Source organism: Hippichthys cyanospilos, chromosome 3, assembly GCF_059441005.1.
Source record: "Hippichthys cyanospilos isolate Australia breed blue-spotted pipefish chromosome 3, RoL_Hcya_1.0, whole genome shotgun sequence".
Lineage (NCBI taxonomy): Eukaryota > Metazoa > Chordata > Actinopteri > Syngnathiformes > Syngnathidae > Hippichthys > Hippichthys cyanospilos.
The window spans coordinates 22067057-22080942 of record NC_142371.1 but is presented as its reverse complement, the minus strand read 5'-3'; the positions used below and the strand labels follow the sequence as shown (position 1 = coordinate 22080942).

At 37.3% G+C, this 13886-nt stretch overlaps 2 protein-coding genes across 5 annotated transcripts in view; one reads left to right on the top strand and one right to left on the bottom strand.

The window, feature by feature from the left end:
* The window catches only part of fli1rs (Fli-1 proto-oncogene, ETS transcription factor-related sequence), a 16151-nt gene extending 12784 nt beyond the window's left edge, over positions 1-3367 (bottom strand). For both annotated transcript variants that reach the window (XM_088411200.1, XM_088411202.1), the window contains exon 1: positions 3207-3367. In XM_088411200.1, coding sequence (XP_088267326.1) covers positions 3207-3224 — 18 coding nt within the window. In that variant the 5' untranslated portion in view covers positions 3225-3367. The remainder of the gene's footprint in view (positions 1-3206) is intronic.
* Positions 2991-13886, top strand: etsrp (ETS1-related protein). Of its 3 annotated transcripts, XM_088411204.1 has the most exons (8): positions 2991-3343; positions 7802-7888; positions 7974-8055; positions 9595-9696; positions 9938-10015; positions 10878-11270; positions 11390-11508; positions 12549-13886. In XM_088411204.1, the coding sequence occupies exons 2-8, from the start codon at positions 7847-7849 to the stop codon at positions 12804-12806; spliced, it is 1074 nt and encodes a 357-aa protein (XP_088267330.1). In that variant the 5' UTR covers positions 2991-3343; positions 7802-7846; the 3' UTR covers positions 12807-13886. The 3 variants fall into 3 exon arrangements, with proteins under 3 accessions (XP_088267330.1, XP_088267331.1, XP_088267329.1); XM_088411205.1 differs by lacking the exon at positions 2991-3343 and having other exon boundaries at positions 7495-7888; positions 9628-9696; XM_088411203.1 differs by lacking the exon at positions 2991-3343 and having other exon boundaries at positions 7495-7888.

The following is a 13886-nucleotide window of genomic DNA, read 5'->3' as shown; positions in this document are numbered from 1 at the left end:
GGGTCACAAAGAGATTGACACAAGCCTCTAAATTACCAAAACGGTGGCTTGTGTGTTACTTCTCTTGAGTCAATGGGAATTACTAACATAATTTTATTTTATTTTTGGGAGGGGTGGGTAGAGTTTTATTTATTTGTGTATCTACACTCAAAAAAAAACGGAGTCAATACAGTATATTGTATTCTTCATTTGTCTCAAAAAGTTGGCATTGTTTTTTGGGGCTTAATGAAAATTTAAGTGGAATCCAAAATTGTGTTGTTTTGTTCAAAACAAGCCAAAAAATGGATTGTTTTTTGTTATATTCACATCTCAAAAATAGAGTGCACCCAATTTGGACAAATTTTGGCCTATTTTGACAAAACTGTTTTTGGACTGCATCTTAATTTCTGTGGTTTGTATTAGAGTAAACTACTATTCCCAAACCATTTTTCTTTATTCCCTCTTAGTACTTCCAAAATATATGCATTTAAAAAGCGACACATTAAGCTCGTGTGTGAAACTGATTAGGCTGAAAAGAAATGTATGCGATACAAAAACACAATTCTTTTTGCAGCCAAGTTCCAACTCGATGCAAACCTTAGATGAAAAGGTTTCAGTTTCTAAACCATGTACAGTATGCTACAAAAACCGGTTTTGCATCCTGAAACATCGTCTATGGCGATTGAGATGCAATTTTGATCATGCAAATGAATCTGCATGCATTATTAGCAATGCTTTCAATTTTTTTAACATAATTTTGTTTATATTTATAATGTTTAATGCTTCGAGTACATTGTTTGTGTGTTGCTTCTGTGTTTTATATTTACCTGGGATGATGATTTTGTCTATTACAGTATTTCATATACGTACTTATTTTTATGTTTAATTTGGTGCAGTAATAAGGTCTGTTTTTCCTTTTGAATGCAGTAAATGCACAACATTGTGGTTTTACTTCGTCTATTTTCGAGTGCCATCCTTTCCTGTTGCCTCCTTGTTTGTACTTGAAAAGACTTAATTTTTTAATGGTAATTCGTCAGGTCTTTCTTTTAATATACAGTATTTGTTTTTGAGATTGTATCAAAAGCACTAATGGTATCGACGTCTTTGTATCAGTTACTGGTATCAGTCTGGGAAAAAAAGGGTGTGGATTATCCCTATAATTTCATTTTTTTAGACAATAATTCTGAAGTTGCCATAGCCAGTGTTCTGCATAGTGTGAAGTGCGAAATAATCGTTGACTGCATCAATAGCTTTCAACACACAAGTGTGGGCGTAGTGATGTCAGGTGTTAAACTTGACTTCCCTGTTGACCTTTCCGGCATTCCCACACCTGATAGCTACCTCCCGAGGGAAAATCGCTGTCATATTTGAACATATAACGTTTGAATGAAAGTTACGCGTTTTCAAGAGACGTTTCAAAATTATGGGAAACTTTTCCTGACATGACATGTTAAAAACGTCGTTTTATCAGTGGAAAAGAAAACGAATTTTTACGGGAATAATTTTCTGAAAATGTTGGGACATTAAATCAAAACGCGATAGAGTCATGTTAGTGAAAATTAAGTAAAATCGTGACGAAAAATGGACATCGTCATACCAAGGAAAACTGTTTTCAAGAATTAAGTTTTAGGATTACAACAACGAGGTTGTTTTTATGGCAAATAAAAACGGGGGTTATTGAAATAATTGAGGACGTTAACGTATAGAATAAAGTTGTTAGAAGAAAAATAGCTTGTTATTTTTAAACATTCTTTTGATAGCGTGAAAATGTTTATTTTATGATCTAAAACGAATTTTTTTGCTTTCAAAATATTTAAAAAAAAAACATTATTTACAGTAGACTGACACGTTTTTAAATTCCAGAACAAGAAAAATGGTAAATAGTACAATATTATTTTAAAAACAAAATCTGTACTGCGGTTTTAAATGTAGCCATGCTTTTTATTGAGTTGATTTTTTTCAAGCTGTATGAGTCTTGCTGAAGTTGTGCAAAGGTTGTGAGCATGTCTGAGGCCCACAAAAAAAAAAAAAGCGGAAGTAAAAGTTGACTTGAGCTGATTTTGCAAACACTGTTTTTTTTTTCTTCACCCCTGGAACTTCTTTGCGGTGGTAGACCAAAACGTTTTATTTTGCTTCATTTTGCTTCTTTTTGCACTTTTAAAAAATGTTTTAAACTCTGTGTGCCTCTACGGTCCGGGCAGCCGGAAATATGTGCGGAAAGTCTGAGGTTTGAGACAGGAAGCCTGCAGAGTTGAGATAACGACACCTGACGAGCGCTCCCGTTTGCAGCTATAAATTAGGACTTAAAATAAACCACACCGAACACGCACACACATACACACAAGTACACACAATCGACAGGAGAGAAAAGTTCGAACAGGCCATTGTGTGTTCAAGAATGTGCATGTGACTTTTGTTTTTTACATGAACAACCATTAAAATTACAATGCCGTTATTCCATTTTCAAATTCGTTTATTTAACGTTTGTCACAACGAAACACGTATTCATTTTGAAAATATCTCAAATAAGACTTCCTCAATTAATAAAGACGCATTTTCGAATCGTTACAACCGAAACGCATGTTACATTTTAGTTTATGGAATTTAAAAAAAAAATCAATAAACCGTATATTGATGTCGAATTTCCGCACATTTTCGGCTGTTTCAATCTCACATCTCAGTCAATTAATCAGCATAGGAATAACATAAAAACTTTCCCCCAAAAAAGAAGTAAAATACCGCATTTGCCCATGTTTGGCCTTCCGGTGCCCATCCACGGTGTTCTGAGGAACACCTGCCGCTCCATTGCGCGCAGCTTCGGCGCCTCTCTCTAAATTGCGCTCCTAAAAAAAAGTCCACGTTTCCCGTGCCTGTGACTCGGTTCGGTTCGTTTTCGAAGAAGTATTTTAAACAACAACAAAAATGATGATTAAACAAATAACCACACTGAGAATTAAAAAAAAGAAGAAAATTGAGATTTTTTTTTTTTTTTTTTTATGCGCCCAAACATTAGCGGCCGGTTTCACGGAGTGCGTGAGTGGAAAGAAAAAGATGCGGTGGTTAAGTTGTGTTATTCTAGCGCCGACATACAACCACGAACGGGAAGGAAGAGGAAATTTTGTAGAAGAAGGAAAGAGTGCAGGGGACTCTCTCACTCGCGGTGTGCATGGGTGGAAGAAGCCTTTGCGTCGTATGCGAGTAGAAAGTTCACAACTACCAAAATTTACCTTGATGGTGCAGTCCATATTCGAAGCGGCTGGCTCATCGACCGCGTCGCTGTCGCCTCCTTTTTTGTTTTCGTTGTTCGGTTATTTGCGGGCTTCAATTGACGCCAAGGTACATAGGCTGGATGGCGCAAACCATTGTAAGTGCTCTTTTTTTTTTTTTTTTTTTTCGCACGCACACCATAAACCGGATGGCAAGCTCTCTCTCTCACTCTCTCGGCTCTCTTTCTCTAAAGTGGGAAGTGAAGTCACCATTGCATTCAAACAACATTTTTTCGGGGAGGTGTCACGTGACCTCCGTTTCGATGGAATGCTATTTATTATTGGCATGTGATCAATAAGTGGAATTTGCGCGGAGGAACACATGTGGATTTAAGAATCAAAATGGTATCTGAAAAAAGGCTTTGGGGGGTGGTTGAATCTAATGGAAGTAGTTTTTTGGAGTCCTCATAACGTTTGAAAATAGTATATATTGGGGGGTACAGGAAGTACAATATTTTAGACATTATATCAAGAAATACATTTTCTTTATAATGTGTTCTTTGCAACCTTTCCAAACATATTATTCTGATTGGCTTGCCAAATCTAACAATATTTATTGCTCTCTGGTGACTGTCATTTCGCCATTGGCTGTCGATTAAAAATGACGTCATAGATGCTCAGGACTCAGGCAGCAACCAATCGTGGCTTGGAAAGTAGTCAAGAATCTAAAGACAAAATGTTTGAAAAAGGTGAAGCGAATCGAAAGTCAGGTCAAAATCTTGTTGAAGAATGTGTTCTTTGCTTTCCTAAGCATGGTGTTCTAATTAATATTGCTAAAGCTAACAATTTTTACACCTCTCTGAGGGCAGCCATTTTGCCACTGCTGTCTATTGGAAATGACATTTGTTCACAGTTCCTCAGACTGCTGTGACGTCATTGTCATTCAACAGCAAGTGTCAAAATAGCTGCCACCTGAGATGGATAAAAACAATAAAAACCAGTGGATTGTGCTGGGTTTTTTTTCTTCCTACACATCAGAATCCCATTTGTAACTTTTTCAAAGCAAATTGTAACCAAAAGTTGAACTCGACCACTGCCATGTAGCCTTTTTGCCTAGCCTTGCTAACTTTGGGAAAAATACTGGGTACACTTTGCAATTGTTTTCGTTTTTACAGAACAAATTTAAAGAATGCTTTTCTCACAATGTGTCTGGCTAAAAGACATTATTCTCCCATAGAATACTTTTTTTTTTATGAATGATTTTAGTCTTTAAAAATATAAAACAGAGTTTCCGGGTGTACCCCTCCCCTCACTCAAGGTCAACAGTTACCTTTTCCATTTGGGAAAATAAAACCTTGCCTGTTTTTGATAGGTAAATAACGCTCATTTCTGGCCACATTTCAAAGCACACAAGTGACTTGTCAACGTAAAATATGTCTTGAGTGTTCCCAGAATAGCTGCTTGGATGTTTATGTGCGGCGTCGTTTTCCAGGTGATGGCTTTTGTTGCCTTGTGTTGATCCCCGCTTTCCTGTCAGACACAATGAAGGAACATTCCCCGGCAACTTCTTTTGCTTTGTGATCCTCTCCCCTATACTGACTCACTCTTCTGTCTGATGGTTTCTAGCCTCTTTCACATGGAGACACTGCGGAATTTGAGCCTTATTCGCAATTCGAAATTTAGCCTGTTTCACACAGAGATACAGTAGATGTTCTGCATCAGAGGTGTATAATATATAATCATATTAAACTAAAAGTATCATTAGTGTCGAGCAGAGATCTTGAAAATCTAGCAGCTGTAACTGAAAGTATGTTTACACTTTGGTTTTAGACATAATACATGTGTACCTTTTGAACTATTGCATTTTTTTTAGCTACTTTCACATCGAGGGCCTGCAAAATTCTATCGATTGGAGCCATCATTTCTTTACATGTATTTCAGCAAAGGTGGCATTTTGTTGCCAGATTGCTAGCAGTAGCTTTTTTCCACATGGAGGCTCTATAAAATTGCAGAATCACAGCTTTAATTCATTTTGACATGAATCAATGGTGGATTTTCTCATTAGGGAGAAAACTATCAATAGCCTTTTTATAAACAAAGATTGCTGTTTTGGAGCCTTTAGTAATCAATACAAAATCCAGTCGTGGTTGCATTTTATAGCTAGCTAATAGTTTTTTCCACATGGAACACAGCAACATTATAGCATTTGAGCCATAACTTAAATAAAATACAGTGAGGGTGACATTGTGTAGCTATCGAGCATATCGAGAGAATTTTTCAAACAGAGACCCTGCAAAATTGTATAATCTGATCTATATGCCACTGAAACAGTCCAGCGAATGCACCATTTTATAGAGGTTTTTTTTTTTACTTTTTTTTTCACTATTTGTTTATTCTGACAATTTTGGTTTACATCAACTAATCTCAAATGGGGGTGTATGTTAAGATATTCAGAATTTAAGTACGATTTTAATTAATATAATGCTCAGACATGAACAGATTATTTCTTTTCAAATTAAGAGCAAATGAATTGGCACATGTTAGTGACTCCTTTGCAAAATGTTTGCCTTTAGTTGTATTTTTTAACAAATGGGCAATTTGTACGCAGTGACACCAATTGTACCCGCAGTGACCTATATTAAACATAATGTTGCACAATCTGCCTTCTGGAGTTGCTGAGTAAAACACATGAGATACCATGATAAAAATTGCTTCAAACTTTTTCAAATCGGATGTGTAACGCAGAGCACTCTGTCTTAAGTCTTTTTTCCCCCCTCTAGAAATAATTCTTAGGGGTACTTGCCTGGAAAAAGTCCATTATTGAAAAAAAGATTGAGAACCACCAGTGACTCTCATTGTAGGCTCCCTCTAGTGGTAGGTGGAATAATCAGTTAATTAAATGTTCAAACGTCTGCACCATGTTACTGAGATTTTCTTTTTTGTTTTCACACCAAGAATAAAAACGATCTTCTCCACTTATCTCTCACCTACCCATTTTAATCATTTTTTTTCACAGTTGTTGTTCAATGTTTTATCAAGATTGGAACCTTGAATATATTTATTGTTGATTATGACGAAAACACCGCAAAAATCTGGGCGATCTGCCGGAAAAATATGCAAATGATGTCTCCCCCGAGTGAAAATGTAGAAATGGCTGAAAAGTCACGTATTCAAATTGTCCCCGATTGGGGGTGGCGAGGCCCCCCCTCCGGCCACCACGCAGCTCTGCCCCTGATAATAGTTGCAGTGTCGGGATTCCTGAGCAGATATTTGCCGGCAGACGGCAGTTAATCAGCGGCCGCCTCTTGTGTAAGCTTAGCCGGCCGCTTGGCCCGAGGTGGGGCTCCCCAATCACGACTCAGCGACGCGCACGATTTCACCCGAGGAGAGCCCATGCACTTTTCCAGATGGGGAGTGTGTGTGTGCGTGTGAGAGAATGGCAAAGTGATGTTTGTTTACATAAGGCCCTTGAGGAGGCCTTATCTGCAGCGGCCACTCACGCTGAGATTTTAAGACTTTTTTCATCAACCATGCAGCCTGTGTTCATGTGTTTATATGAGTGTGTGTGTATGGGGGGAGGGGGGTTAACGGGCCATTGTTTCAGACAATTGCCTCCCAAAGATACACACTGATTTTTTTTTTTGCTTTCATCCGCCTCATTAAAGACGAGATCCGATTCGAAAAAGGCCGCACTTTTTCCAAATTGTGTATTTTATCTACTATCTATATTTGATGCACAGTCCTTTGGTTTGACTGTCAGGTTGACAAAAATATCGTTTATTTCACTAACAATATTTATTTATCACAATTACATGTAATTATAGTCCCTAATGGTCGAGAACAATTTCGTTTGTATGAACAATTAATGAAATGCATATACTATAAATACCATAGTTTTTAACCATTTGCATTTAAAATGGAAAAAAAAAATCCATCATTTATTATAGTCAGGTCAAAAAGTCAAGTCAAGATAGCGTCTCACAGCGCTTCATAATTTAAAAAAAATACAGAGAACATCACAAATTTACAACGGCATCCACTGAACAAAGTTCATTGTTGTTTTTATTTGTTTATTTTCAAATCACTGGGATATATATATATATATATATATATATATATATATATATATATATATATATATATATATATATATATATATATATATATATATATATATATATATATATATATATATATATATATAAATGCCAATACATTTGATTGGCTCAGAAATCGATGATAAAATGGATTACATTGTAAATATGGTAGCGTAATGGTATTTCAACCACAATTCAATGTAAATGTCAAACGACAACAAATATATTTAAATGTCTGAACTTTAATGATTTTACCACTGATTAAAATATCTCCAGATAGAAGGGAACCATATAACTATAGAATAGAACCATAGAACCATCAAATAAAGTGTGTGCGTGTGCCTTTAAAACGTTTGACAAGTATTTGATTTTTAAACGTTCTGTCAACAAGGGCGTTTATGAATGAAAGTAGTGGGTGGGTGGGTGGCGGTGGTGACGTCACGACTCCGGCGGTCACGACTCGACCAGCCCCTCCCACCCTGTCCGCTTCGCTCTTATAACCGATCTGTCCCGCCACAGAGGAGCCTAAGCTTCACTTGACTTCACACTGGGACACGGACAAACATGTATTGGGACTCTGCCATAAAGCCTGACACCAAAATTAAGGTATGACGCCATTTGCTATAAAAAGATGAACTTTTAAAGGCAAAAAAATACGAACTTTTTTTTTTCTTTCACATCGCTACTATAGATGGAAGTGTGCCAGAGTGGCTTTTACGTGGAGGACTTTAGGACCCAGGAGGTGCCAGCAGGCTTTGACTTTCCATCTTTCGGTGAGTTTTTTTTTTTATTCTTTTTTTTAATTGGGGAGGGGCGTGATTTTGATGAGTCTGCTTTTAATTCGGATGATGAAGAGCCAATTGTTTATGCAGCCGGTTTCCTGTGAGCCTTGAAGGACACAGGAAATTGTTTCCCAGTCGGCAGCATCATCACATCTGTCAGAGTTTTTTGCAATGAGGCCTTGACACATGTGAGGGTTGGATGAGGGGTGGGGGGGGGCGATATCGTATGTGTGCGTGTGTGAATCAGGGTGGTCAGCTTAAAGATACCCTCCCCTGGCTAATCCTTTCCTCCAGACTTCCTCCTCCAACAGATTTAGAGTGCATGCCCCCCTCCCTCCATCACTACGCTGTCACACTCCCTCCACTGGTGTTTCCTCCGCACTCTTCCTCCCTTGTTTCCTCCATCCATTGAGCTGGAAAAAAAAACCAGTGCAGCCTACGCTGATTGGATGGTAAACAAATATCCCCCCTGACTCACTAATAAGTGTTTAGTCTAATTGCTCGAACATTATGTTGCCCCCCTCCCCAATGGCACTTGTATTGTTTTTGTGTGTGCGTGGACTGGAAAGCTAATTAGTCTCGTCATGAAGTCGTAGTTTAACTGTGTTTAATTCACATTTAACTCTTTCTCGCAGTATGGATTATATCAAAATATTGGCAATAAATGTAAGGACGTAGAATAAAGTAAAATACTTGCAATTTTGGTTGAAATAATCAAACAGTACAGCCCATGTTTTAAGTCCCATATGGCAATTCCTAAACTTCATTAAAAACCATATAAATAAGTGGAAAAAGTCAAGTATAATTAAAATAAACTAAAAGTACGTTCAATGATGCCGATTTACTTAAACGTCATCATTTGCATATAGACAGTAAACAATCACATTGTAACATCCCTGTCAGCCATAAAAGTTAAGCAAAATGAAAGATAACCACAGCCATACAGTTCGTGTTTTCAATCAATAAACATCCTGAAGGTGTTCGTGTAAAAAAAAAAAGTTTTAACAGTAAAAAGAAAAGGCGTAAAATTAGAACTCTCGTCGATTAATGATTAAATATAAAGGCAATGTTTTAAGTCTCATGTAAACTTTCTTACAGTCGAACGTGAATAAAATAAAACAAAAAAGGCTAAGAAAATACAGTAGAATAAATGTTTGTTGAATTAATGTTATAGTTAAAAGTAAAAAAGTTGGAGCGAGCAGCGCGTTGTTTCCGGAGCAATACTGCCATCTAGTGGCAATGTACAGATTTGGCAATAGTCATAATAGAGAATAATTGTATTTACAGTATTTAGCTTGTATTTAGTAGCATCGCTTGCTTCAATTTGTGCATTCTATCTATCTATCTATCTATCTATCTATCTATCTATCTATCTATCTATCTATCTATCTATCTATCTATCTATCCATCTGTTCATCCATCCATCCATTCATTGTTATTCTGTCTACTCTATATTACGTTCGAATTTTACTATTATGGGCAGATGAAACTTGGCTAATACAAGTATTTGCGTGTGTGTGTAACCTCCAGACTACCCTGGTGAAGATGTGTCTTTTCTGTTAGACAGCAGCAAGGCATCCTCGCAGCCGCCGCAGTATCCGCTCGACAGCTGCTATGCCGAGCAGCCAAAAGGTCAGTGAGAACCATAGATCATAATATAGATTATAACACACCGTACAACGTATTGATGTGTTTCAATGCTAGGCATTTGTGGACCCTTTTTTTATATGAACACTTAAAAAAATTAATGGGAAAAACTGTAAGTACTTGGAATTGAGTGTCTGGCCCCTTAAAAACATAAAAATACGTCTTTGGGATTGACTATTAAAATGCAATCAGATTGATGGGAACTGTTTTTTTTTTTTTTTTTCAGTGAATTCGACCGGCGACATTGGCCTTTTCAATCTGGACTCATTCCAGGATTTCAGCTGGTGGTCTTCTTATCCACAAGGTGAGGCTTGTTTCAAATGAAGACCCTCAAAAATAAACATATATAATTTGATTTTAGGCACCCCAGTTAGGAAAAAATAATATATATCTAAAGCTTTTTTTAACCCAGTTTTGCATTGATTTATTACTCCTAACAATGAAGAACAGTATCACACCAAATAGAAGTATTTCATTGTTTTATTTTGTTTTTGTTTTAACTAAAAGTACCTTGATTTTTCCTAACAACAAAACTGGAAAAATAAAATGTATTTATATGTTCTTTTATACCATATGTTAACATTTGACCAGTTTTTGTCCCATCAATGAAAAAAAAAACATGTTTTTTCTAGAGAAACAAAGTTTAAAGACTTATTTGCTACCCTTTCAAAAAAATGTTCTCGCAATAAAAACATTACATTGCTTTTTTTCTTAATACTGACAAAATAGAAAAACGTTTCCCCCAAAATGTTTTTTCCTCACAGTATAAAAAAATAAAAATATATTTGTCACAATTTTATATATGTTTTTATTTATTAAAAAATATATTCAAAAAATATATCAAAAATAAAATCATAATAATTTGTCACTATAATTTTTATTGATGCTTCCCACCAATAAAATCTAGGAGTGGGTTTTTTTTTGCCTCTGATACCAATCACGTGACTGAGGTTGTCTGATACTGATTTTATGATTATTTTATCAATGATTTGTGAATAATTGGTGAATCAAAAAAAAAAAAAAAAAATATATATATATATATATATATATATATATATATATATATATATATATATATATATATATATATATATATATATATATGTATGCATGTGTGTGTGTAGTTAATTTCTGTGCAGTTTTCGATCTTGTTTTGCTTTCGTCAGACGGGCTGATGGTGGAGCAACCCCAAGCGGCGGGCGGCTACCAGGAGCCAGGAGCCGCCCAAAGCTACCAGAGCCTGTTGCCCCAGAGCGAGCAGTTCAGCTCGGGCACGGAGGGCAGCCACGGCGTAAAAAGCGACGCCGAATCGGGGTACCCTCGCCACTCGACCGACGTCTACGCCGACTCGGACGGACAGAGAAGAGGCTTCTGGGCCGAATACTCCCCGGCCGGCTTCGGCGGCCCCCTGCCGCACCCGCCTACGCCCTCCGTGTGTCCCGCCCCCACCAACGCCAGCCCTCAAGCGTCAGACCACTACTACCCCCGTGTGGCCAAGCGCAAAAACCTACAGCGACCCGAGAGGGACAGTCACATGGCCGCAATGTCGGCTTATCCAGGTCTGCGCTGCTTCTTGCGTATTTGTCGAACGTTTTACCAACAATTAGAATTTTGAGGGGAATACGGAGTCTTGGTTGCCACGGTAACACTATAGGTGTATTTCACATGCTTTTGGCAGGTTCGGGTCCGATCCAGCTTTGGCAGTTTCTACTAGAGCTTCTTCTGGACTCTGCCTGTCGCACCTTCATCTCCTGGACGGGGGACGGCTGGGAGTTTAAGATGTCCGACCCCACTGAGGTTTTTATTTATTTATTTATTTATTTATTTATTTATTTATTCTTCCATCTCAGGGAGTGAACATTTTGTCTCTTGTTGTTGCCTAAAATTGGCATCCAAATTGCACAGGGCTCAATTAACGTCCACTCACGCCTAACCTGTTTTCAGAGCTTGGTCATGTGACAATTGCTAGCTAAGCCATGATTGGTTGTTACCCTTAGGTACTGTAATGACGTTTTTAGGCGCCAGCAAGAGGCGAAAGGGCTGAGACGGGTAAAGAAAAAAAAGAAAGAAACCGGTGTATTTTGCTCCACAAAATACACACAAAATTAGCATTGTTCACAATCTTGTGTTTAGACTAGTAAACTGCAGTATATTATTGTAAAATACATTTTTTTGGTTGACTTCCCCTTTAAGTGGAGGCAATTAACTTTGCAAAGCATCTTTAATCGAAAATAGAACATGATAATATGTCCTCATATAGGAACATTTCTTTTCTTGAAAATGCCTTTTTTTTTCAAAAGCATTTTCTAAATCATTTCAAACAACATTATTTACCTTATTTAAAAATAGTTGATCATTGTTTTTAAAACATGTTTCTGAAGTGCCTTGCGGTAGGGCTTTTATTTGCTAAATTGTGGACAAAGAAAGTTGCTTATCAGGAAGGGAGACCCTTTGCTTTGAAAAAGCCTTTTGGGAATTATATTTAATTACATTTTTGACCATATTGCCTGATTTTGGGAGGTGCCAATATGGGGAGAGGCCTTTTTTTTCAAGTTTATTTCTCATTTTCTCAAAAAACTAGGTCATTTCTTTTTGAGATATTAAACTATGTATATTTCCCCAAAAGGAAATCTGCTATTCATTCTCTTTATGTTTACATTTTTTTTTAATCCTAGTTTGGTGTATATTAAAAGAACGGCCTTCGTGTTTACGAAAGACTTACTGGAATACTTTTAACAACATCATTTACCGTCCATGGGTTTAAATTCTCCAATTTTCTGGAGGCGAGGCCTTTATTTTGAAATCCTTCGATTCAACCTTTGTCTTTTCCCGCATAGGTGGCCAAGCGCTGGGGCCAATGCAAGAACAAGCCCAAGATGAACTACGAGAAGCTGAGCCGTGGCCTCCGCTACTACTACCACAAGAACATCATCCACAAGACGGCGGGCAAGCGCTACGTCTACCGCTTCGTCTGCGACATGCAGGGCATGCTGGGAAAGACGGCGGAGGAGGTGCTGAGCAGCCTGAACATTTTGCCCACCGCCGGCGGCACGGAGTCGTCCGCCGCCGAGTTCGGCAGCGAGCAATGGGAGTGAAAAGAAACCCGGAAAACTGAGTACTATGGACAAAGTGAGTAGCGTCATGTACACAAAATGTGAAATTTGTGTACAAATTCACCATGTGGCCAGAGGAGTTTGTGGTGGATGGGTGTCAAGCTCAGGGCCAAGGAGGCATTTGAAGCACTACAAAGGAGGAACAACGCTAATAAACCAAGGAGTATTAGGATTCAAGCTGAAAAGACTATAAAATGCTTATACATTACGGTTGGAAGCATAGAATTTTGTGAATGAATACTGCAAATAAATTATTGATTTTTAGTGTTTAAAAATGCATTATTACACAAGTGTCGCAATTTAGTGGAAAAATACACAAAAAAATATTGTGATTCGAGATACAATAACGCAAAAAAAAGCTCCAATTTTATGAGCAAAATAAAATCTATTTTGTGTGAATAAAATCACAATTTCTGGGAAATTTTTCACAAAGCCTTACTTTTTGAGATGATAATGTTTTATTTTGTTGTATAAATACATTTGCATTAACTTTAAAAAAAATTGCATGATCCGAATACTCCATAGATTTTAGCGTTGTTTCAATTAACAAAAGTACTTGTACATAGTGTTGATACAGTGGAGTTTTGCGCATTCATTATATTTTTTTATATATTATATACACAGAACTCAGGTCTACCTCTGTTGTCTGATTGCAATGAATAAACTCAACTGATTCCCTTGTGTGTATGATGACTGTTGTATGACAATAAAGTGCCGTGTGAAATTACAATGAATGTACGATATGACGCTGTGAGAAACTACTGTACTATACGGTATTATTAGAATATAATATAGCAGTTTCTTACCATATAATAATGATATAGGCTCGATAATTTCATAAACAGGAAGTACTGAGAGAAACTGGAAAGCTGCCATGGGATGGAGGATTTTTTTAACCGCAAAATTGTATTATTTTTAAAATCCTGTGTACGATTTAGACCGTTTTTCATTACGGACAGCAGGAGGTACTGCAGGTGCTGCATTTACCATTGTCCGTAGCTATAAAAAACATGGCCGCTTCCGGAGGAGTGCCACCCCCGATGTAATATCATTTAATGATAA

Coding starts and splice junctions, on each gene's coding strand:
- etsrp (XM_088411204.1), top strand. CDS start 7,847: ATGTATTGGGACTCTGCCATAAAGCCTGACACCAAAATTAAG. Junction 8,056..9,594: donor CTTTGACTTTCCATCTTTCG/GTGAGTTTTTTT, acceptor TGTAACCTCCAG/ACTACCCTGGTGAAGATGTG. Junction 9,697..9,937: donor CTATGCCGAGCAGCCAAAAG/GTCAGTGAGAAC, acceptor TTTTTTTTTCAG/TGAATTCGACCGGCGACATT.